The sequence below is a fragment of the Poeciliopsis prolifica genome, unplaced genomic scaffold (genome assembly GCF_027474105.1).
Source record: "Poeciliopsis prolifica strain line A6 unplaced genomic scaffold, Auburn_PproV2 SCAFFOLD061, whole genome shotgun sequence".
In the NCBI taxonomy this organism is placed as follows: Eukaryota; Metazoa; Chordata; class Actinopteri; order Cyprinodontiformes; family Poeciliidae; genus Poeciliopsis; species Poeciliopsis prolifica.
In genome coordinates this window covers 2,325,133-2,346,558 of record NW_026562436.1, presented here as the reverse complement: position 1 = coordinate 2,346,558, position 21,426 = coordinate 2,325,133, and the positions used below count along the sequence as shown (strand labels likewise).

At 40.7% G+C, this 21,426-nt stretch overlaps 2 protein-coding genes across 4 annotated transcripts in view; both read left to right on the top strand.

Annotated features, from left to right (window-relative positions):
• Positions 1-2,584, top strand: part of ttc28 (tetratricopeptide repeat domain 28) — a 100,534-nt gene extending 97,950 nt beyond the window's left edge. For both annotated transcript variants that reach the window (XM_055060736.1, XM_055060737.1), the window contains 3 exons: positions 180-287; positions 382-985; positions 1,349-2,584. In XM_055060736.1, the coding sequence (XP_054916711.1) occupies positions 180-287; positions 382-985; positions 1,349-2,438 (1,802 nt within the window). In that variant the 3' untranslated portion in view covers positions 2,439-2,584. The remainder of the gene's footprint in view (positions 1-179; positions 288-381; positions 986-1,348) is intronic.
• Positions 2,585-5,036: 2,452 nt separating this feature from the next.
• On the top strand, positions 5,037-20,164 carry pitpnb (phosphatidylinositol transfer protein, beta). 2 transcript variants are annotated; one of them, XM_055060726.1, is made up of 12 exons: positions 5,037-5,084; positions 8,249-8,279; positions 8,434-8,579; positions 9,948-10,039; positions 10,201-10,208; positions 11,324-11,398; positions 13,259-13,342; positions 14,564-14,641; positions 14,738-14,842; positions 15,959-16,081; positions 16,272-16,358; positions 17,938-20,164. In XM_055060726.1, exons 1-11 carry the CDS (start codon positions 5,065-5,067, stop codon positions 16,317-16,319), a joined length of 810 nt encoding a protein of 269 aa, XP_054916701.1. In that variant the 5' UTR covers positions 5,037-5,064; the 3' UTR covers positions 16,320-16,358; positions 17,938-20,164. The 2 variants fall into 2 exon arrangements, with proteins under 2 accessions (XP_054916701.1, XP_054916700.1); XM_055060725.1 differs by lacking the exon at positions 16,272-16,358.
• The last annotated feature ends 1,262 nt before the right edge of the window (positions 20,165-21,426 follow it).

The window sequence follows — 21,426 nt, the reverse complement described above, 5'->3', positions numbered from 1 at the left end:
CAGTTTAATTTTAAATAAACCCAAAGCGATTTCTAATAAAGCCATGGCGAAACTTGTAATGCGCTACTAGAGAAATCAAATCTGTAGGGCCTCACCTTGACAGAGAGGGCCACTGTTGTTTGTAAAGACCAACAAAAAGCTTAATTTATGAATTTCTGCTAAGCGTCTTGTGTTTGCAGGTTTTGATCTGTGCGAGGTCGGTCAGGAGGAAGTCGTGTTAAAGACGGGAAAACAGGCCAGCAGACGTAACATGCATTTCGCCCTTCAGGCCCTTCTTGCCCTGTTTGGTGAGAATAGTGATTGTTTTTCTTGCTATATCAAATGATTTCGAACTTTTTCACATTACACTTCTCTGTTTATTGTCTTCCTTTCCATATCAAGACTCCACGGAGCTTCCCAAGCGACTGAGCATGGACAGTTCGTCGTCTTTAGAGTCTCTGTCGTCCTCCCAGTCTGCTTCCCAGCCTCAGTCTTTGCCCCTCGCTCTCAGCTGTTACCCTCCCCAGCCCTCCTTCTTACCCCCCGGCTGCTCCGACAGCCTCTCCTGCGACGCCATCTCCGTCTACAGCCTCAGCTCCCTCGCCTCGTCCCTCAGCTTCCTGTCTCGGCCCGAGCCGGCGGGAAGTGACATCATCAGCCATCGCTCGCATCAACAGGAGCCAGGGAAGCAGTACTACTCCTCGCAGCGCCTGGCAAGAGGCAGGCTGGCCAATCACAGAGGAGCGTCTGCAGGAGGAGAGGACGAGGAGTATGAGGGATTCTCCATTATAAGCAGCGAGCCGCTGGGGCGGGCAGGCAGGGAGTGCGACACGCTGCCGCTCCCAACGGGACACCGACAGGGTAGAGGTGGTTCCGGCAGAGGGTCTGCGGTGGGCCAGACTCTGATAGTTTCCTCCAAGGGGAGCATCAGCACGCCTACGTCCCCCCTCAAAGCTCCACCGCTGGCGCTGCCGGACCAGCCAAGCTCTAAGGTCACCCAAAAAATGTAAGTTCAGGATTAATTTAGTCAAAAATGCTGATGGAGGGTTATTTATGTAACAAGCTGACCCCTGACTTTTAAACCGAGTTGTTCCACCCTTCGTAGCAACAACTGACTTCAAGTGTTTGCAGTGATGCCAGTGAGTCTAATATATCACTGTGAAGGAATTTTGGTCCTTCTTCTTTGAGTTTTGATTTAGCGTGAGTTGAGGCCCTGGTAGAGAAGAAGCAAGTGAAACTGAACCATGAAAATGTAGTTGATCCTTATTCATTTGTTACTTAATAGGGGGGATTATATTTTCACAGTTCCAGGGTGGTTGGGTGTCCAAATATGCTCCATGCTAAAGACAATTTCCTTTATCTCCTGTAGCTCATTGCCTACACGGACCGTTAAAGGGAAGGTTAGCAGCTCCGAGTCGGACCAGTCCAGCACCGAAACGGACAGCACCGTCAAATCCCAAGAAGAGAGGATGGGTCCCGCCGGACAACTGGATCCCCACGAACTGGCCCAGAAGATCCTGGAGGAGACCCACAGCCACATGCAAGCTGTGGAGACGCTGCAGAAAGCAAACACCAGAGTGACGTCTCTGAGAGGAGCCGGGGACCGAGAAGACCCTCACTCCAGGCAACTGTCTCTGTCCACCCCCACGACCCCGACCTTTAAACCCGCCAGAGGGGCGCGTGACTTCCAGCCGTCCGAGACGAGTGCGTTTAGCAGACCTCCCAGCAGGGCTAGTCTGAAGGCCGGCTCATCCCCTTTTACCGTCCATAAACACCTTTCACCCCATCCCTCTGATTCGAGGCCTTCCCCGACTCCTCCCAAACCGCCGTCTCGCTCATCATCGCTACAGAAAATCAACACTTCCGCCTCTTCTTCTCCTTCTTCCTCTCTCCTCGCTAAGGAGAGGAAATCGCCCGTCGTCTCAGACGAGCCGGCTCAACACAAACCTAAATACTTCGGCTCGCCTTACAGCTGCCACATATCACCGTCTCGCTCTCCGGCCGACAGCGCCACGTCTCCAGCCCTTTCCTACTCTTCCGGAGGCTCCGTCTCGGCAGCATCCAGCCCGACGAACCCTTCAGAGCTCAGCCAGACAAAGCAGGACAACAAGGTCCAGGCGATGCACAACTTGAAGACGTTCTGGGCCGGCGCCAGCCAGAAACAGTTGGCGGCCGGCCATTTGGTGTCGCTCCGAGGCGGGAGCCATAAAATGAGTGCAGTGCAGAAAGACGTTTTGGGTTTGCTGAACCTCTCGCCCAGACACGGGTCTGGCAGGAAACACGCGGACAGACAGGAAGACCACGACAGACCCAACGGGCACCGCAAGATGGAGCCCAAACCTCCACCTGCTCCATCAGCTGGTCTCCCAACAAACCACAAAGGAGGCATCAAACTTCCCTCTGGGAACGGATACAAGTTTCTCTCGTCTGGACAGTTTTTTCCATCTTCTAAATGTTAAAGGTTTGGATATTTACCCCAATGGATTCTCAGGCAGCAGACTCATCTGAGGGTTCACTTTCTATGTCGACTGACAGAAGCTGTCCTTTTTGTTTCAATAAAGTACAAATTTACTACTAGTCCCTGCTGAAGGTGGGACCTAAAATGGACCATTTCACGCTGGTCTCTTTGATTTTACATATGTGTGTGTGTGTGTGTGTGTGTGTGTGTGTGTGTGTTGTGTGTGTGTGTGTGTGTGTTGTGTGTGTGTGTGTGTGTGTGTGGGATGTATGGTGCCTTGCAAGTAAGACTTTTGCGAATATTTTCACATTTTGCCATGTTAGGACCACAAACTGCGTTTTACTTGGATTTTATGTAAAAGACTAAATAACGCGTTATTGTTAGAGGGAAGAAAAGTTCTAAATTTCAAAAATTCTCCCCAGTAAAAAAAACAAAAGATGAAAAGGGTGACACATTTTAGCCCCCTGAGTCAACTCTGTAGTCTTTTGGTGGTGTTTTGTTAATGCTGTGCGCATCCTTAATTTTAATTTGGGCCTGGACTTCGACTAGGACATTCTAGCAAATTAATAGGCTTCGATGTATTAGTGCCGGCTGTATTTTTGAGTTGTTGTCCCGCTGGGAGGTAAACCTCTGCTAGTCTCAAGGTTTCTCAGCATTATTAATGTCAGTTAGCTTCAAATGATTGTTTTTGAATGCTATGCTAAAAACGCATCAACATTGCAATATTGGCAAGATATTGCAAAATTCACTGAAATTTTTCTTAAATTATTGACAATTTATCACACTGTTGACTTTATTGTTTTTACTCAAAGTTGTAAAAACTTTAATTCACTTTATATTGTTGTCTGTTCTTGCATCATTAGCTGCTACAATGTTTTATTATAATTATTACTTGTGGCTGCTGTCCTTTTTTATGCGACTGAGCCAAACTTGAAATGGTGTATTGGTGGTTTTTATTATTATTATTATTATTATTCAATCCTGCATTAATTCACCGCGCCTTTACTTTGCTTTGGTCTATATTTTAAAATCCTACCAGAATCCATTGAAGTCTGTGGTTGTAAAGTGACAAAATGTGAAGACGACTGCCGTTGCAAAGCACGGTGATCAGTGTGGATGTGGTGACTGACTGACTGCCTTCTCACACAGAAAAGTCTTTTCATGTCTGACTACAGAACACGTGTTTTGACGTACACTGAAATGTCCCAACTTTTCTCTTTTTTTTGTCTTTTTTCATGTTTAAAACGCTCGCTGTTTGTGTAAGTTAATATGTAATAATTATTTCATTTGCTGTGGTTATCCTTTTCTTTTATCCACCTGTTTTCCACTCGTTGCTGCACATTTTATAAAGACAATTACAACACCAAGGACGGAAAAAGAACCTGAGATTTTTTTATGGAAGTTCATTTCCATTTGCAAATGTCCAATTCTTGTCGTCGGACTTTAATAAATTTGTACTAATGTTCAACTTTTGCAGCAGTGGTCAGAGAGATCTTAGTTTTCCTTGTAGAGAGGCACAGAAGACTTCAACGTGACGTTTCCACGGTCGGTGAGGATTTGGGTTGCCGTCTCATCTGCACTGTTGGTCAAATTTTAGTTTTCCTAAAGTCTACAAGAAATGAGGACATGTTGATTTTTTTTCTAAAGTACTGGATACATAACTCAGTGTGAGGGATAGTTGTTTCTTCCAGTCACCTTTAGTCCCAAAGGGCTGAATAGACTTACTAAAGCGGTTGTATGGCAAGCTGTTTAGTAATTAACGATTCGACAAGCTCTTTAAAGCAGATAAAAATGCAGTTCTCCAGTCCACAACAGATATATTTATATATAAATGTTTCCAGGAAAAAATATTAATTTTTCCACTGTAGTGTCATCTGCTCATCTCCTCTAGACAAGTATGGTAGTGATCAGTCATAGCTACTGCATATCTATTTTAGATATTGCCTTATTGAGCAGTGAAAGCTCAGACCTTGCACTGACATCAGCTTCACCTTCCTATTTTACATATTTGAAATAAAACCTATAATGTGTAACAAGTTAATAGTAGATCTAGAAAAGGGAGTTGCAACTGGATAAAATTCATCTTGGCGTATCTATAATTTGCATGCATTTTCCAATGGAATTTGAATTTGGCTATGTAAAATACAAAGTGGGGTTGTAATGTGAGGAGATGGAATAGATTCCCATAATCTAGAGAATGAATGTAGACTGAAGACGGAGATACTCTTCAATAATAATAAAAAAGCAATGATATTTGTGCTCTTCGGATGGCAGTTGAGACACTTGAAATGATGCAAAACGGGGATAATTTCTCATTTTGACGTGTAGGACGCACACCAATCATGTCTTGATTTTTATATTAAATATTGAAACATCAACTTCAAATTTACAGGGATTTTAAGATATTTGAAACTCTCTTCCTGGTGATTTTAGATTTAACGTTTTTATTCGGGATTCATTTTCAAGTAAAACAGCTCTAACTGACTTTCAATGAAGATGACTTTACATGAGATTCATTTTATGAGCCACATCTTTATAATCAGATGAGCGCTTTGATTATATACCATAACGGTCTGCCACAATAAGGAGTTATCGCCTACTGCGCAGCCGCAGCCCAGGTGACGAAGATGGTGCTCATCAAGGAATAGTGAGTCTGAAGTGTTTTTTAAAAAGATATATTTTACCATCTTTAAGCCGGAGATTTCCATTTTTGTACAGGCATATCAGCATGAACTAAAGACCGGTGGTTCGTTTAAAGCCGTCGTTGTCGGTATTTAAGGGCACTTTAGCGTGAAAAGGCAGCTTTGAGCAGGGTGGATCAGGACGTGGATAACGGGACACACCGGTCTTTTTTAGGCGTTGCTAGTTGCAAGCTAGCGTTAGCCTCCAAGTTGTACCAGCGGACGGAGGGGATGATTAGCTCCTTAATGGAAACGGCTTGCGCTGAAAGGCTGCCCTGGTTACCCACAACCACACCACACGTTTAGTTAGTCAACGCCACCAAAATAATAACACAAGCTTAATCACGCAGTGGTCCGGTGCTGGGATCCCGTAGCCTGCTAGCAACGATCCTTATGTTTTAAATTGCCGTATTGTTAAGCTGTGATCTCGTGAGTGACAGATTAAGGCTACTTCTCTGACGGATTTACCAGAAATGCTAGGCGACACCGTTAGCTGCAGCAGCCGAGCTAGCTGCTAGCATGACGATTCCCTGGACTCCCAACAGCTGAATTGAAGCTTAATGTCACGGCGGAACTTGAACGAAATCGTCGTGGGGTCATTTCGCTTCGCTCACGGTGTATTTGCACGCTTTCAGTTGGGTTTAGGGTTACTTTGCTGTTACTTTAACAGGCGTTAGCAGGGAGTTAGCCTGATGTCATGGGCGGCTAGGTTAACGTGGTCGGGTTGTTTAGTTGACTGTAAAGACCCTCTTACTGTTGTATGTTGTTAGATTCTACTAAGTCATTATCCTGATTTAAATCTGAGGCCGGAACTTCACCTCGCGGCTCGCACGTTCCTGTTGTTTTGAGCACAAACCAGATTTAGTCTGAACTCGTTGAGACTTCTAATCCAGATTCTCTGATTGTAAACCTGAAATCAGAGAAAATCTCACACACCACCACTAACCCCCCCCCCCCCCACAGTTATCCAACAACATCACACACCGCTTACTTTTAAAAATGTGCTGGTTGTAGATGCAGGATGGAGCTAGTAACAGTATTTACTCAAAAGTTAGAGTGAAAATGTGTAACAATAACTTTGTTGTGCAACAGAAAAGCAACACTTTTCTGTCATTTTCAGTGGTCAGTGAAGGTTTTACCCTCTACAATAAAAAAAAAGACATTAGGACATTAAATATTTATTTGTAGTTATGGTATCTTACCCATTTCCAAGTTCCCCATTCACGCGTGGTCTCCTTAACTTGCACTCTTGATCAGCTGCAGAACTTGACCAAAAGTACAAACTCATACCATAGAAAAAATATCTCGATATGATCTCCCTCCGAATACATCAGTGAAACCAAAGACAAATAAAATTCATGAAGGGCTGAGATTAAAAAATCTCACGCTCAATTATTTCATAATTGGACATTATAAAGAAAACTGCCAAAAATCTTTCATGTGAAGACTAAAAGGAACTTTTATTAAAAAAAAACAAAACACATTAATTCTGCCCAACATCTTTCCTCTAAACATAACGTCTGTCAGAGCAAACACACACTTTCTGCTTTAGACGCTTTAAGCATATTTATCAATGAAACCACAGGCTGACGCGAGGCGTGATCAATATTTGATTTTCACAAGAGAGTTAAAAATGTTTTTTGCCCTGGAGTGATTATATGTAAAGACACATTGTTTATGGTAACATCAAAGCGGTTATAGTGTGTAGCTTTGCTGTTATGTGCAGTGAAGACATGCAACCACAGCTAGTTCTTTATCAGGAGGCCAGTCTAAAGTCTACTCCAGGTGTGAATAGCAGGCATGGCACGCTGTCAGAAATCGTAACCTTTTTAGCGTGAAACTCGTACAAAGTTCTGACTCAAACTGGCGCAAAACGAAGACATTTCATGTGGGTTTTATTTGACTCGTTTTTTTAAAAAATTGTTTGCTTTAAGTGTCTTATCTGGCTTTGACACATCGTTCATCACCTTGTAGACTGGAGAGGTGAAATTAAAAGGTAACTGCTTGCTGTGAATCACTTCTCTAAGTTGAAACACCTCAGTTGCATTAAACTTGGTATATTTATTAAGAAACATGAATTTAAAAAAAAATGTAAATTCATATTTCAGCCAAGTCCAAAAGCTTTTCTGAAACATTTCTCAGAAAAGCTCAACAGCAAGAGTATGCTTGAAAAGACATAATTCATATTCATGTTGCACAAACGCATTTTTCAATTTTTTTAAACCCATGTGGCATTCCTGCTCCTTTCTCCTCATAGCACTCCTGTGTTTTGTGCCAAAGCACAACGTCAGAACAGTGGGTTGAATTTGATGAGTCCTTTGAGGCAGCAGAGCAGCTTGTCAAGGAGCCAAATTGGCAAAGTGTGCACTAGGTGGGAGGCACAGCACAACACTTTTACCACCGCAAGGTTCTCGCTTCACGAATGCCATGCTTAAGTTGCAATATGTAAGCAGAAGACACGCCTTCAATATCGAACTCACACCTGCCCCAAAAAACCGGTGATACCAGAACAGAGCCTGAACAGCACCTTTAGAAAGATGAGTTTTCTTCCATTCATTTAGATCTAGATAGCTAGAAAATCTTCTCTGGCTGTAAAATAAAATTTAATGAAAAAGACTTTAGGAACAGTATGACAGAATCTTTTTAAAACGATACGTTTCATCAACTTACAACTACACCTGTCAGTAGTAAATGTTGCTGGATGATAAATTGTCCTAGAAGTTATCACTGTAAACGATAATATTGTTGTTATGAGACCATCTTCAAGTCATTTGATTATGACAAAGTACACCCCCCTTATCGACGGGGAGAGGGGAGTCATTTCTGGAAGACATTCTGAATATCCAAAAGAAATTTAGAGTACACCCAAAACAACAGCAAGAAAAAAACAATAAAATGCATACTGAACTGTCTGCAAACAAACTCACCCTGAAAACAGGAGGCTGGTTGATACTGAAGACTTTTATCATCCAATCTTTGGCAGAAAGAGAAACAGAAATGATGCATCTTGTTTTAATTGTATTATTGCGACAGGCTCTTCTGACGCTCTTTTCCTGAGTTTTGTGACTTGTCATTGTTTTAGTTGTGTCTAACATCAGTTTTTCTACGTCTGCCCTGTTTTCCCTCCCAGCCGTGTCGTGTTGCCTGTCTCTGTCGAAGAGGTGAGTGACATTGTCTTTGTTCTCTTTTTGGTACTAAATGCTTCATTTGACTTGGTTCAGAAACTCGCAGCCTCTTTTAGTGGAGCTGCTGCTTCTCTGCTTTATCGTGACATTTGCTTTATCGTTTTGATTTTATTGCATTTTTTTCCTACAGTATCAAGTAGGGCAACTGTACTCTGTGGCTGAGGCGAGCAAGAATGAGACGGGAGGAGGAGAAGGAATCGAAGTTCTGAAAAATGAACCGTACGAGAAGGAAGGGGAGAAGGGGCAATATACACACAAAATATATCATCTAAAGAGGTAAGTCTTTGTATTTGTGTAATTGTTCTGTTAAATGTTGAAAATCAGAAGAACTACCTGTGGGTCTACTCGGGTCGTTTTGGCCGTGAAGACACTAAAGAAGGAGTTTCATGTCTTTTTCTCTCACATTCCCAATGAAAAGACAGTGACTGACTGTCCTGCTCCTCACAATCTTTTCTATATTTATTACATTTCTCAAGAGGGGCTGATCAGTTCTGCTGCCTCTCAGTAAGACGGTCCAGGCTTTCAGTTCCAGCCTGCCGTCCTCCTGCTTGGACTTTGCATGTTCTCCCCGTGCGTTCACGGGTTCCCTCCTGGTACTCCGGTTTCCTCCCACAGTCCAGAAACGTGACTCCCTGGTGTTGCTCTGGAAACCAGTCCGGTGTGCACCCTGCGTCACCCATAACATGGAAAATAGAGAAATGCAAATTGAGATCCAATGCAGTTTGAAATAAAGTGAAGAGATTTCTACAGGCCCCTTTTTATTCTTTAGTTTGGGTGCGATACATGCAGCATGTTTGAAAACTCTGGTATTAATTCCAGTAAATAATAGGAATTTTCCATATTTATCAAAGTAATTAGAATTTCCCATAACCCAGCTGCTCTGTTTGATATTCAGACAACTCTTTTATCCTTTTGCTTCACACAAACAGAACCTGAAACTTGTGCGAAGTGAGTCCATTAAGATTCATGTTTGAACATGCGTTTGTGTCTTTCTGTTGACTGATGTGATTAGTAATTGCATTTATAGCATTCCTTCAATGTTCAGACAGCCACACATATAATCTGTGCTGTTTTTAAGGTTTTATTACAGACGTTTACTGCAGGACTCTGATCTACCTCTGGTGGCCAGAGCTTTTCACAGAACACAGGATGAATTCAGCAACATGCCTGGATATTTTCAGAGCAAAAGCAGAAAACTAGTCCATGAACAGAAGGAGTAAAACGTGGCAAATGACAACACACACTTTATCTAGTTAAGTCTTAACAAATCATGTCTAACACTAAAGCTAGTGATGCACTGTGCGGCTGATCTTTACTCAAACCTGTGAATGAGTGTCACGAGCAGCTGCAGAAATCAATGAGTGGGAAAGAAATGTTCAGGTTAGAGAGGGAACGACCTTCACATCTACTTCAGATAAAATGTGAATGAATTCAGATTGAAAAGCTGTTTTAGTCGAAGAATCACAGCTCTGATCCGGGTTCCTCCTGCTTGGCTTAGTGGTTAGACTTTAACACTAAAGATCGCATTAGAAGCCGTTGAGAATAATAAGAAAGACTAGAGGCTGTTACAAACCACCCATTATCATATTTCTGAATTTCTGTGTCTTATTTGTGTAAAAATGTTCTCCGTGTCTCTGACTGCAGTAAAGTTCCTGGGTATGTGAAGATGATTGCACCAGAGGGAGCATTAGTTTTTCACGAAAAAGCTTGGAACGCTTACCCATACTGCCGCACTAGTAAGTTCACACTGAACAGAAACAAACTCACGGTTACGCTCCACCTTTATAGTGTAATAATAATAATGGACTTGTTTGCTCATCCTGAAATCTTGTATTTTTTTTACTAATGATATTTTTGATCTCTTCCCTGTTTCTGCCTTTCCTTCCTTGCTGTGCAGTTGTGACGGTGAGTTTAAATCTTCCAATAAAGCTTTTACTCATCCTGATTACAATTTGTTGAATCTCTTCTCAGTAAAATGGCCTGGAGTCTAGATCACTTTAGACTAAAAGAAGCTTTTATTTTGTTTTGATAGAATTGCTGTGAAAAGTTTCAGGTGGTTCAACTGTAGTTGGATCCCCCAAACAACCCCTATATTTAAATTGGCATTAAAAAAAGGTCTTAAAAACTCTTAAATTTGACTTGCTGAAAGAAATCACAATAACCAGAATGGTATGTGTGAGCTTCAGCTTCCCTTAAAGCCACACCTAAAGAATGGCCAGTGAGGGTAGTGAGCATGAATTACTGGAACTCGAAATAAACCATGTATTGCATCAAATCCTTCGAAGTTTCCAAATTGCCGACTTTGCTATTGTGATTTAATCCACTTTTCCTGTTTCTGGTGGAAGAGTTGATGATGTCAGACGTTCATGAACAAGCAGCATCATAGAGAGGCAGAGCAGAGCAGACAGATCAGGTTGTGGAGAATCAGTGTCAGGTTATCAAACGATATGCCAGGGTTTGAATCCATCACAGCTCTGATCAATTCATGACTTGAAAACCAAAAGATTTCAGCACAACAGCAGACCTACAAAACTTCTGTTGGAGCAGCAGCATAAGTGAAATAAATGGTATTTATGTTTAGGAACTCTTAATCAAGCACTGTTTGATTTTTTTATTACTATTATTATTTTAAAATATTTAGTGCCATTATTTCTACCTCTTGAAACCATCCATGTATATTTGAATGTGAATATTTGTTTCCATTGTTATTTACTGTAATGGTCATTTTACAAGTGTTTCTCACTGGCCAGTGTTCCAGTCACCTGCTGGCTAACAATTGCTGCTGAGGTTTAAAATGGATCAGAGCTGAGCGATGCGACATCACCACTGCACTTTCAGTCCAAAGTCTGCTTTGCTAATTGGATTAAACTGTGTCTCTTGCGACCCTCCATTCATGGTGTTTAGCTGACCCGCCATGCTCAGATAGGCTCTGCTGGTCAGCGTGGGCCACGAGCCAAGATTACAGCCGAGACTGACGCGTTACGCTCCGACTGAATGGGTTTTCTGTTCTGCTTTTTCAGAACGAGTACATGAAAGACGACTTCATGATAAAGATCGAGACATGGCACAAACCCGACATGGGAACGGTAGAAAATGTAAGTAAGGAAATGATCAGCGTTGTGAATGTATCAACGGTGGATTAAATATTTCTCCATCATGCTGCCATGAAACTTCTAGTGTCTTCTTGTTTCACGAGTCCAGGTCTGTTTTTCAGAGCGGTGAACACTTGACCAGCTCTCCATCCAACAGATTCTAAGATTCCTAAGTCTGCCTGAGTTTTACTGCTTTAATAGCCCCACCGCCACGCTGTGGCCAGTTTTTAGGAAAAAATAATTTAAAAAAAAAACCAAAAACTTTTTTAAAGCCGGATTGCTCTGTTGCTCTGAGCGTTTCACTGGTGGAGCAGATTTATTCTTAAAAGAGACACTTATAGAAGATGGGTTTAAAGCCGGACCAATCACACCGCTCGCCTCTGCGCGTTGCCTCACGCGCTGCAGCAGCTGGACGTCTTGGAGAATTTTGTGCGGCTTTTCCATCTCAGCACGCTGCCCAGCGCTCGACTCTTGTGTGCTGATAAGGTTTATGTTCTCAGTTGGCTGGAGCGTTAGTGGTGAATTTGACGTAGGGGCCCGTCTTGCTGCTACAAACATCAGCAACTCCAACAGCTTCTGTGTTAGATTTAATCTGGGAGAAGGGGAGTAGCTTAATTGGCCAGCCTCAAAATGAATAAGTTATAATTGCAGTTTATGAATTGTGAACAAACAGCTCAAACTCAAAGATTAACCTCACAGCATCACATTGTTGCTATGGTAACAAAACAATTGAACTATGATTACTGTTCTTTGAGCTTTTACAAAGTAAACTTGCCAGCTCCTTAAAATCTTACATATTAATGCTAAAGAATTTAAAATCCGTTAAATCAAATGAAGCAGCATTGATGATCTCAATAAATACATTTTACATTTATAAACGGGGGCGACCAGGAATCTCCTGAACTGCTATTGCAAGCTAAAGTAATGCAACGTTCTGAACAAAACAACCAATCATATATATATATATGTATAGATATATGTATCTATATTTATAGATATAGATAGATATATGTATCTATATATGATAGATAGATATATAAATATATCTGTATATATACTGCTCAAAAAAAATAAAAGGAACACTCAAACACTATATATATATATATATATAATATATATATATATATATATATATATATATATATATATATATATATATGTGCTGTCAGCACCTATATTGGACAATATTTACTGCTCATAAATTTTACATACAACAGTTTACATACAGTGTGCAAGTACGTTGCTTAAATTTCTTGTATTAATGAAATGTCTCTCCACACAAGCAACATTCATAGGGAACATGCAAAATATACATAAAGCAATCCGGATTTCTCAAAAATTGCTGTGTTATTCCAGTTGTATTATATAACTTTAATAAAAATCATGTTTTCTCCATATTTGTTAAAGTTGTCACCATGTTGTGACAGTTTATGAGACAGATAATCTGTGAGAATAATCCATCTCCTCCACTCTGTACTACTATTGCTTGCTAAAAAAATGCAACATAAAAGCAATTTCAGAAAACACATTGATTAATTTTGCAATTTACAGGGTCCCATTTTATTTAATTTCTATAAAAAATAAATAAATTGTTGGTCAGGGGCCCTTGTAATTGCCAAACATTTCCCTGCCATACGGCGCCCCTGTTTATATATTTGTGGTCTGTGTTAAAATAGTAGCATTCATGGAGGCCCTGAAGCCTTGCAGTTCAAATGGAGATAAACTGACAGAAGCAGACCATATTAAACATATTGCATAATTCCAGTCTAATTATCATTTTTAAGCATTGGCAGAAGGAATGTCTTGTTTATTCCTGACAACCTGGTTGCATTTTGATGAAGTAGTAATTTTTTTTTGTTTTAGGTGCATGACCTGGATGAGGAGACATGGAGGACCGTAGACGTGGTGCGCATAGATATTGCAAACAAAGACGAAGTAGCCCCAGGGGTGAGTCGGCCCACTTCTGATACGTCAGGGTTCAGTTAAACCTCTAAAGTTACAAAAAAAGGATGATGTTCATCGGTTCAAATTTGAAGACCTTTAAACCCACTTCAACTTTAATTTAAATTGGTCAATTAAAGTTGGTATTTTAATTGTCCAACTTCTGATTGGTTTGTTAGCCTAATTCAAGGTAAAAAAGCTTATTTGGGTTCATGTCGGGTGTTTTGGATTGAGAAAAGAAATGGATGCTTTTATACCAGAGTTCTGGATTAAGAATAATAATAATAACTAGAAAACTTCAAATTACAATAGAAACATTGAGAGTCTTCTTCAACAAATGTGGATTTCTTATTGATTCTGTGGAGGGAGGAGGAGTTTACACTGGAGGTAGTTGATATGAAGTAAAAATTTGATCAAGATAATGTTGGTTGCGCGAGAAAAGAACTTGGTCTTTCACACAGTGAACAACTTTTACACACAACTCTGGTTACAGCTTTGTTGGTCTGGTAACGTATAACAACCTCCCCCTCTGCCAAAAACACCAATTCATAAAGTTTTTTCTATAAAATCAGCCAACAGAACAACATGTACTTTCTAATAAATGGTACAGAACAATAAGTACTAGCAGAGACAAAAGTGCACTGTTTGAAAGACCTTGTTCTGATTGGTCATTGCTGAATAGTGGTCGTTTAAAATGGAGTGAGGTTTGATCAAAGACATTTCACGGCAGATGCGTCTCTCTTGGACCTGTCTTTCTAACATTGGTTCTTATACAGTAATGACTTAAGTGGATCAGCGTGTTGGACGCAGCTAAACTTAAATGTCCATCTGTTCCCTGTATTCACCTACTTTTTATAGCAGAGCTGACATACTAAAGCAGAACCACAACCTTGGATGAGTTTGGAGCAAAAAATAAAATGGAGATTTATTCTTTTTCAGATTTCACTAGGCTTGTTAAACTTCATGCTAGTTTGGAAATAATTAGATCATCTCACTGCGCTTGACTTTTCCTTGCTCTATTTGCTCTGTGGACAAGATTCTCTTCTCGGAAACGTCAACCTTTTAAAACTGCAGTGACACACAAACCATTTCCTTTCTTCATTACAAAGCTTTGATTTCATAAGGTGTCGCCACTAAAACACACACACAGAAAAGTCTATGTTTTCTGCCTACTTTTTTAATTTGTCTGCAGCAGGAATTTGAACATTTTAGTTCTATTTCTTTCAGGATTACAAGCCAGAAGAAGACCCCTCCCTTTTCCACTCCCCCAAGACGGGCAGAGGACCGCTGGGTCCCGACTGGAAGGTACCTGCCACGAACAACAAGCCCCATCCGGTTTGTTCATGGCCTGGTGATAACTGTTATTGATCTCCTCTGTTTTCTGCTGATGTGTCCCTTCAGAACGAGCTGAAGCCAGATTGTCCTTACATGTGTGCGTATAAACTGGTCACTGTCAAGTTCAGATGGTGGGGTCTGCAGACCAAAGTGGAGAACTTCATCCACAGGGTACCGCACACTTTATCACACATGCTCAAGACTTCTTAGTGTTTCAGGCCACCCCTAGTTCACATGGTGAGATTTTTCTACCGATTTTCCCCTTCAGTATTTCATAAGTACGGCCAGATTACCAGGATGCCTCTTAAGAGATATTTCTGCCTTGTGTGCTGTGAAAAGAGAGACCTGGTCCGCTCAGAATGATGACAGTACCTCTCCGATTTAAGGGTGTTTTCAGATTTGATAATCCAGTAGACGCACTTAAATGTGGGACCAAAATTGCTTCATTAGTTGCATTTTCAGCTGCCGTGATTCTCTTTCACAATGCTCTGTGTCAAACCCTTCTTCCCCTCCTCGCCTGTGGTGCTGCTGCATCAAGAACTACTGAGGGAAATTACACAAAACCCCTGAAGAAGAAAGAAGCCCAACTTCTTTCTTCACAAAATGGAAACAAAATGGAGTGGTGTCTAATTTTAGCGGCTGTAGACTTTTAATCTTTGTGTGTTAAAGACCACAAACTATTCCAGTCACTGGTGCTAGACTTGCATGTTTGTTTTGGTTGTATTTACCCAGAATGCCCTGCGGCGTAGTCCACATCATGGTGTTGAATGTCCTTTTCTAGAAATAAACATTGTCTGCAAACTATCACCGTTGCGTCTTCCCGGTCGGCCATGTTTGTTTACAGTCGCATGTGATCTCGAGAGGTTTTGCGATGTTTTTTGTCGAACAGCTGAACATTGAGTGAAGTCAGTTTGTGTGTGGTGTGTTGCTGGACACCACACATTCTCGTATGTGGGGGATCTGCCAATAATTTCAAAATCTTCCCGTGTGAACCAGGCATTAGGTGAGCAACAGGATTTCATTTTGGAAAATGTCGAAAACCACAGTTTTCATTATTTTTTTGTAAAAACCTTTCAACTCATTTACATTTCATCCTACAGTTTTGTTCCAATTTTTTATTTTTTTTTAAGTGGAAATATTATAGTATGAGTACTTTTGCAAGTATTTAAAAAAAAAATTCTGGAGCATCAGTCGACATGTAGATCTTTATAGATGCCCATAAAGAGGGACTGTCGTTTAAATCACATTTGTCCTGTTCTTTGTTTCTTTTTCTTTTTGTCCCCACAGCAAGAAAAGCGAATTTTCACCAACTTCCATCGTCAGCTGTTCTGCTGGATTGACAAATGGGTTGGTTTGACTATGGAGGACATCCGGCGGATGGAGGAGGAGACCCAGAAAGAACTAGAGGAGGTAATGCGTTCACACCTGAACTAGAACACGCTGCCCTGTTTCTCTGACGAGCCCCGGCACCTTCAGCAGCCGTCCAGTTTGGTTTTTCTCCCTCAGATTTCTAGACTTTTGTTGTAATTTCAGCAGCCTGCAGGAGACAGCCCTTCACAGGGAGCGTTCCTGACTTAACCTGCGTTTACTCCCTAATCAGATGCGTCAGAAAGGTGACGTGCGAGGCACCACGGCAACAGACGAGTAGAGGCGCTGCGCTATAGGTCAGACACTAGAGGCAGGCTGAGTAAGTTTGTGGCCTGGAGAGGTGGCAGTGCTGCATGGACCGACCTCCCTCCTCTTCCTCACTTCGTCACCCAGCCCGTCTGTTTCACTTTTTGTCCGACCAGACGTTTGTGCTTCATTTTACCTCTGACACCGCTCTGCTTTTCACTAATAAACCCTGTTTTTCTACCATGGACCCACCAGTTTGTGTTAACCCGGCCTGACAATTACCTTTTAACAGAGCAGTTGTTCCCATTGATAAAATGAGAAAGAACTGCAGAACCTCTGCTGAAGACCTGTCTAAAAGATCCAAAGAATCTTCCCTTGAAAGATATTTTTTTAAGCTTTAGATGTGGACACTGTGAAGTATCATTTTTAAATCATTCATTTAACAGAAATAAATGACTTTCAGTCTCAAAATTTTCCAGATATTGATCTTTAAAAGTGGTGGATGCAAAACTATTTTGCATGTACAAACATGTCAGGATCAGGTCGAGCTGTTTTTGCAGGAATCCTAAATATAACTGGACAGATTAAGAGCCTCTGATGTGATACTGGTTAGCGTTACTGAGAGATCCATATATGAAGAACAGGGTCGGGTTCTGCATGTTTTTCAGTGTTTTTTTTTTTGTTTTTTTTTTTGTCTGCAGTTCGTTCGCATCTTTCTCATTTCCGTTCTAATATTTTCTTCCAGCTCATAAAGTTTTGTCTCATCTTGTTTTCCTCTGATCTCGTTTTTGTTTTCTTCCTGATGTTTTTTAATTGGTGGATTTAGGCATGGGCCAGTTGGACATTCACAAAGTATGATAACTTTGAGGATGAACATTTTAAATGTGTATTATCTAACAATTTTTTACATTTTACTTTGATATATAATGTTAAGGAATGAACAGCTCCTGGATTTAGTATTATTGTTCAAATGGAAGCAGGTTGCCATGGAAATCAGAACTAATCTGCTGCCTCCACCAATCAGAAAAAACTTTAGCGATGTGGTGAAGTTAGTGGAATAGAAAAAGGGCGATAGGCCAAAGTTTTTGAGTAAAAACAAAAACAAATGTTTATTAAAATCTAAAATCACCAAAAATGTCCATGGTCAAGTTTGAATTTATTTTAAAATCTGAAATAATGTTTCTTTAAAAATAGCAAATTTCCTATAGTAAACATCAACCAAAAATGATCAGTTTTATTTAACAATCAATGAGTTTTATTTAGTAAATGTCTATTTGGATTTGTAAGAGTTGCAGACACCTTGTCTAAATTGACACTAATTAGTAGCCTTTTTATTTATTTCTTTATTTTTAGCGAGCTGACAGACAATGTGCTGCAACAAATTGGGGAGGAGCAGCAAACTGAAAGCGCTTTACAGAGCTTTAACAGTATTAAAGGAAAACTCCAGTGATTTTCAGTTCCTCCACACTGGTAGCTGGCCCATGCCTAATGGGAATGACGCTAACCTGAATTTGCTTCCTTCAGTGGACTGCATGAGCATCGCCGCTAACAAAACATGCGCATTGACGTTGAGTGTGCACACATCCAGCCAGCCAGCTCTCGTTAACGCGCAGAAATGCCGTTTCTCTCTCCTCTCTCTCCCGCACCTCCAGCTGCGTAAAACAGGTCCGATTCGAGGCACCAGTGCTGCTCACGAGCAGTGAGGCAAATCAACCAAACCCTGTCATGATGATGTCATCAGAGACGCGCCCACCCCGCTGAGAAAGTGGCCCCCCGACTTCGCCTCTTCTCGTCCTGTCTCACATGATTCATTGGGGGGTTTGATGCGATTGGTTAACAGTACTGTACAGATCCCATCCCTGTCACAAGCCTCCTGTTCACTCAGTTCACACACACACACACACACACCCCCACACACACACACACACACACACACACACACACACACACACAGACAAAAGCATATAAGAAAATGTAAGAAAAAAATGTTTTTGCATTCATGTATAAAAAAAAAAAAAAAAAATTTGCACAGAACATAAAATTGCCTGATATGTAATTGTTAGTTGATTCTAATGGGCTTTGTTTTTATTCAGGTCTGTAAACTATGACTCCAGAAGCCAAGCCTTTTAAATTAGAATGTTGTTTTCTAGCTTCACAGGTCCGCACCACAAATTCAGTTTATTTAAGCAGGTGTCGGACCGCTTACCCTGTCTTGTAATAGAACTGTTTCTACTTTACTTCCCCCTCACCACTGTCCGTTTGCTTCGTTTTGTCCTCAAAGCTCGTTTGTTTTCCGCTCCTCTTCTTCATCCTGCTGTCCCGTCTGTCTGACAGTTTTCTGGGAATTCTTTCTCCCACCGTTCGGAAATCTGAGGCGGTCTTGATGATATCAAACATTCAGTTTTCCTCCGCATTCAAAAACGAACATGTTTTTTTTGTCAAACAGTGGAATCTGTATTATTTTATTTTAATTTTTCACCCGTTGCTGCATGTAGTAGCTGAAGTGCAGCTTCTCTCAGTTCTGCTGCGTTCAGAGTGCAAGGGAGCACCTTCTACTCATGTCAGCGTGAGCATTTGTGTGCTTGTCAGTGTTTCTAACTGCCTTCACTCTTAAAGGACTGTCTGGTTTTTTGGGGGTTTTTTTTCTTAAATTTCATTTTATTTTTTGGAGTGGGCTTGAGATGGATAGCTTCAAATCCAGGTTAAACCAGCCTTCTGAACTTTGCCTCACGCTGTCTCTGCATGGCCTTCTCTCCTACGGCTAGGGCTTTAACCGGACGGCTCGCACAGCCTCCACCACGAAACAAAGCAAAACTAAAGTGTGAGTGTGCGTCGCTGCGTGCATGAATCGGGCTCGGGTTTTTGTTTTTTTCTTCTTCTTTTTCAAATAAATATATGTATGATTATGTATCCAAAATCTGAAATTTCTCAACTGTCAGAAATGGGTCCAGGTTGATCTGCCATGTTTGTTGGGGATTTTTTTTTTATTATTATTTCCTCCATTTCATTCATGTTTCCAGTAAATGAGCCTAAAAAATATTTTTTATTCTGATTTAGGCTCAGTTTGAAAGTCTTTGGAATATTTGGAAGCGATCCTGTTCGCTTCCTTGGCTACGTTACGGGAGATTTTTACATCGGCAGGTTGGGGTTTAGAAGTTTGTTTTTTGTTTGTTTGGTTGTGTTTTTTTTTTTAGTATCATTATTTTTATTACAACTTTGAGCTTGGGGTAAAAATGTAGTTAGTGCTGTGGCTTTAAGGCTGTCGATCTGGTCTGAGTGTCTAAAATTGAGTTTTGTCACAAAGTTACATGAAAGCTTGACTGTAAGCGTGCTCTTTATGAAATCCGAGGACAAAGCGGACAAACTGTAGATATGAGCGCCACTGGGCTATTGGCATCGTCAAGTTTATTCATTTACAATATCGCTCTGATTCCTTAACGGCAGGTAATCTCAGCCCTGTGTGTGAAGCAGAGCCGACTGTACCTCATCCATGCTTATGAATGTGTAGCTCTACGTGCATAAGAGGGACAGATGTCAATATCACCAGTACATGAGGACAAATGGTTTGACAAAAGCTTGATTTGTATGTCCAGTTTTCATTTTTTATTTTTTATTTTTATTATTTTAAAACACTTTATTTTCGCCAACTGTTTTTGCGAGTTTCGCGACCCGCGTCAAACGAGGTGAACAGTTAAAGGGGCGGACGTCCCCTCACAATCAGACTCTCCCCAGCTGGACCTCTGATTTACGAGAGGAGGAGTGAAAAGCCCGGGAGTCTGGTCATGATGGGAGCGGAACCAGCGGAGTTATCCCGGCCAACGGATACTGTAAGGAGGAAAGGGCTTGGAGCATATACGGGGAAAAAAAAGAAAAGAAAAAGAGAGAGAGAGATGGAGTCCAAAAAATACTGTTTTGTTATTGTAATCATGAATAAGCACTTGCAAAATCTACTGTTTCTTTTTTGGGTTTTTTTTTTATGTTTTCTTCTTTTTGTTGTTTTTTGAAAGACAAAGATTCACAATGTATTCAATTTTCTCTTTCTGATAAGGCAAACATTCAGGGGAATTAGTAGTGAATGTAAAACAATTAGTACCTTTTTCCTCGTTCATAGCTTTCAGGCTGTGACAGAAGGTTTAGACAATGGAGCATAACAGAATATCTAATAAATTTGAACAAATAAAATGAGCAGTGTTTGATTTCTTTGCCTCCTTTGTGAGGTGGTTTTTTTTAGGAGAGCTTTGTCATTTTCTTTCACTTGTAAACTAAATTGCGCATCACACTTTTGTGGAAAAAAAAGTAAAAACAATGTATTTTACTTCCGCGTCACTGTAGTGCATGATAAACATTCAAGTTCATCATAAATATTTTTAAACTTTAGCCAACTTTGCGAAAAAGAAGCACCTGTCTTAGCGTGATGCTCAGGAGCGCAGCGGATCTCAGGGCAGACGCGTTGGGATGGGTTTGTTCCGTCAGACCGTCAGTACTCGGAACCACATACACAGAAAGAACTTGTAAATGTGCACGTGGGCATGAGACCAGGTCAAACTGCGCACTTTTAAAAGCTCGTGGAATACAAAAAAAGACCAGATCTTAAATATATGTATTAATACCTGAAAATCTGTATTTTTTACAGCTATGATTAATATGAATCTGTAGCTTACCAAAGGATGTAATAATCTAGTAACTCCATTTCATTAGCCTGTGTCAAAAACAATTGATAACTGGCTGTGTTGATTTTTTTCATATGGCTTACTCTGGTTCTGGATCGTCAGCTTGTCTGTGCTGATTATGATCACTTTAGATTGGCCTTTTCTGAGCCAATATCTGCAGAGAAACAGAACCTGTTGTAGCCCATCCTTATTTCTGACCAAATTCTATTTGTTGTGTAAAAAGTTTTGTCATTTAAAGTGCCAAGGCTAATGAAAGACATAATGAGAAGAAACTGCAATCATGAGGCACTTCCAAAGTCGATTCTATGAAAACGATTCATGTGACATAACATATAGATATGTTATAGGTTATAACATGGTTTTTTTTTATGATTGAGTAAAAATTCAAAAAGGAGATTTTTCATTATTTCAGTTTTTAAGGAAACAAGGTTTCTGCACCAACCTGACCTCTTTGAGGAAGTAATTGGTGCC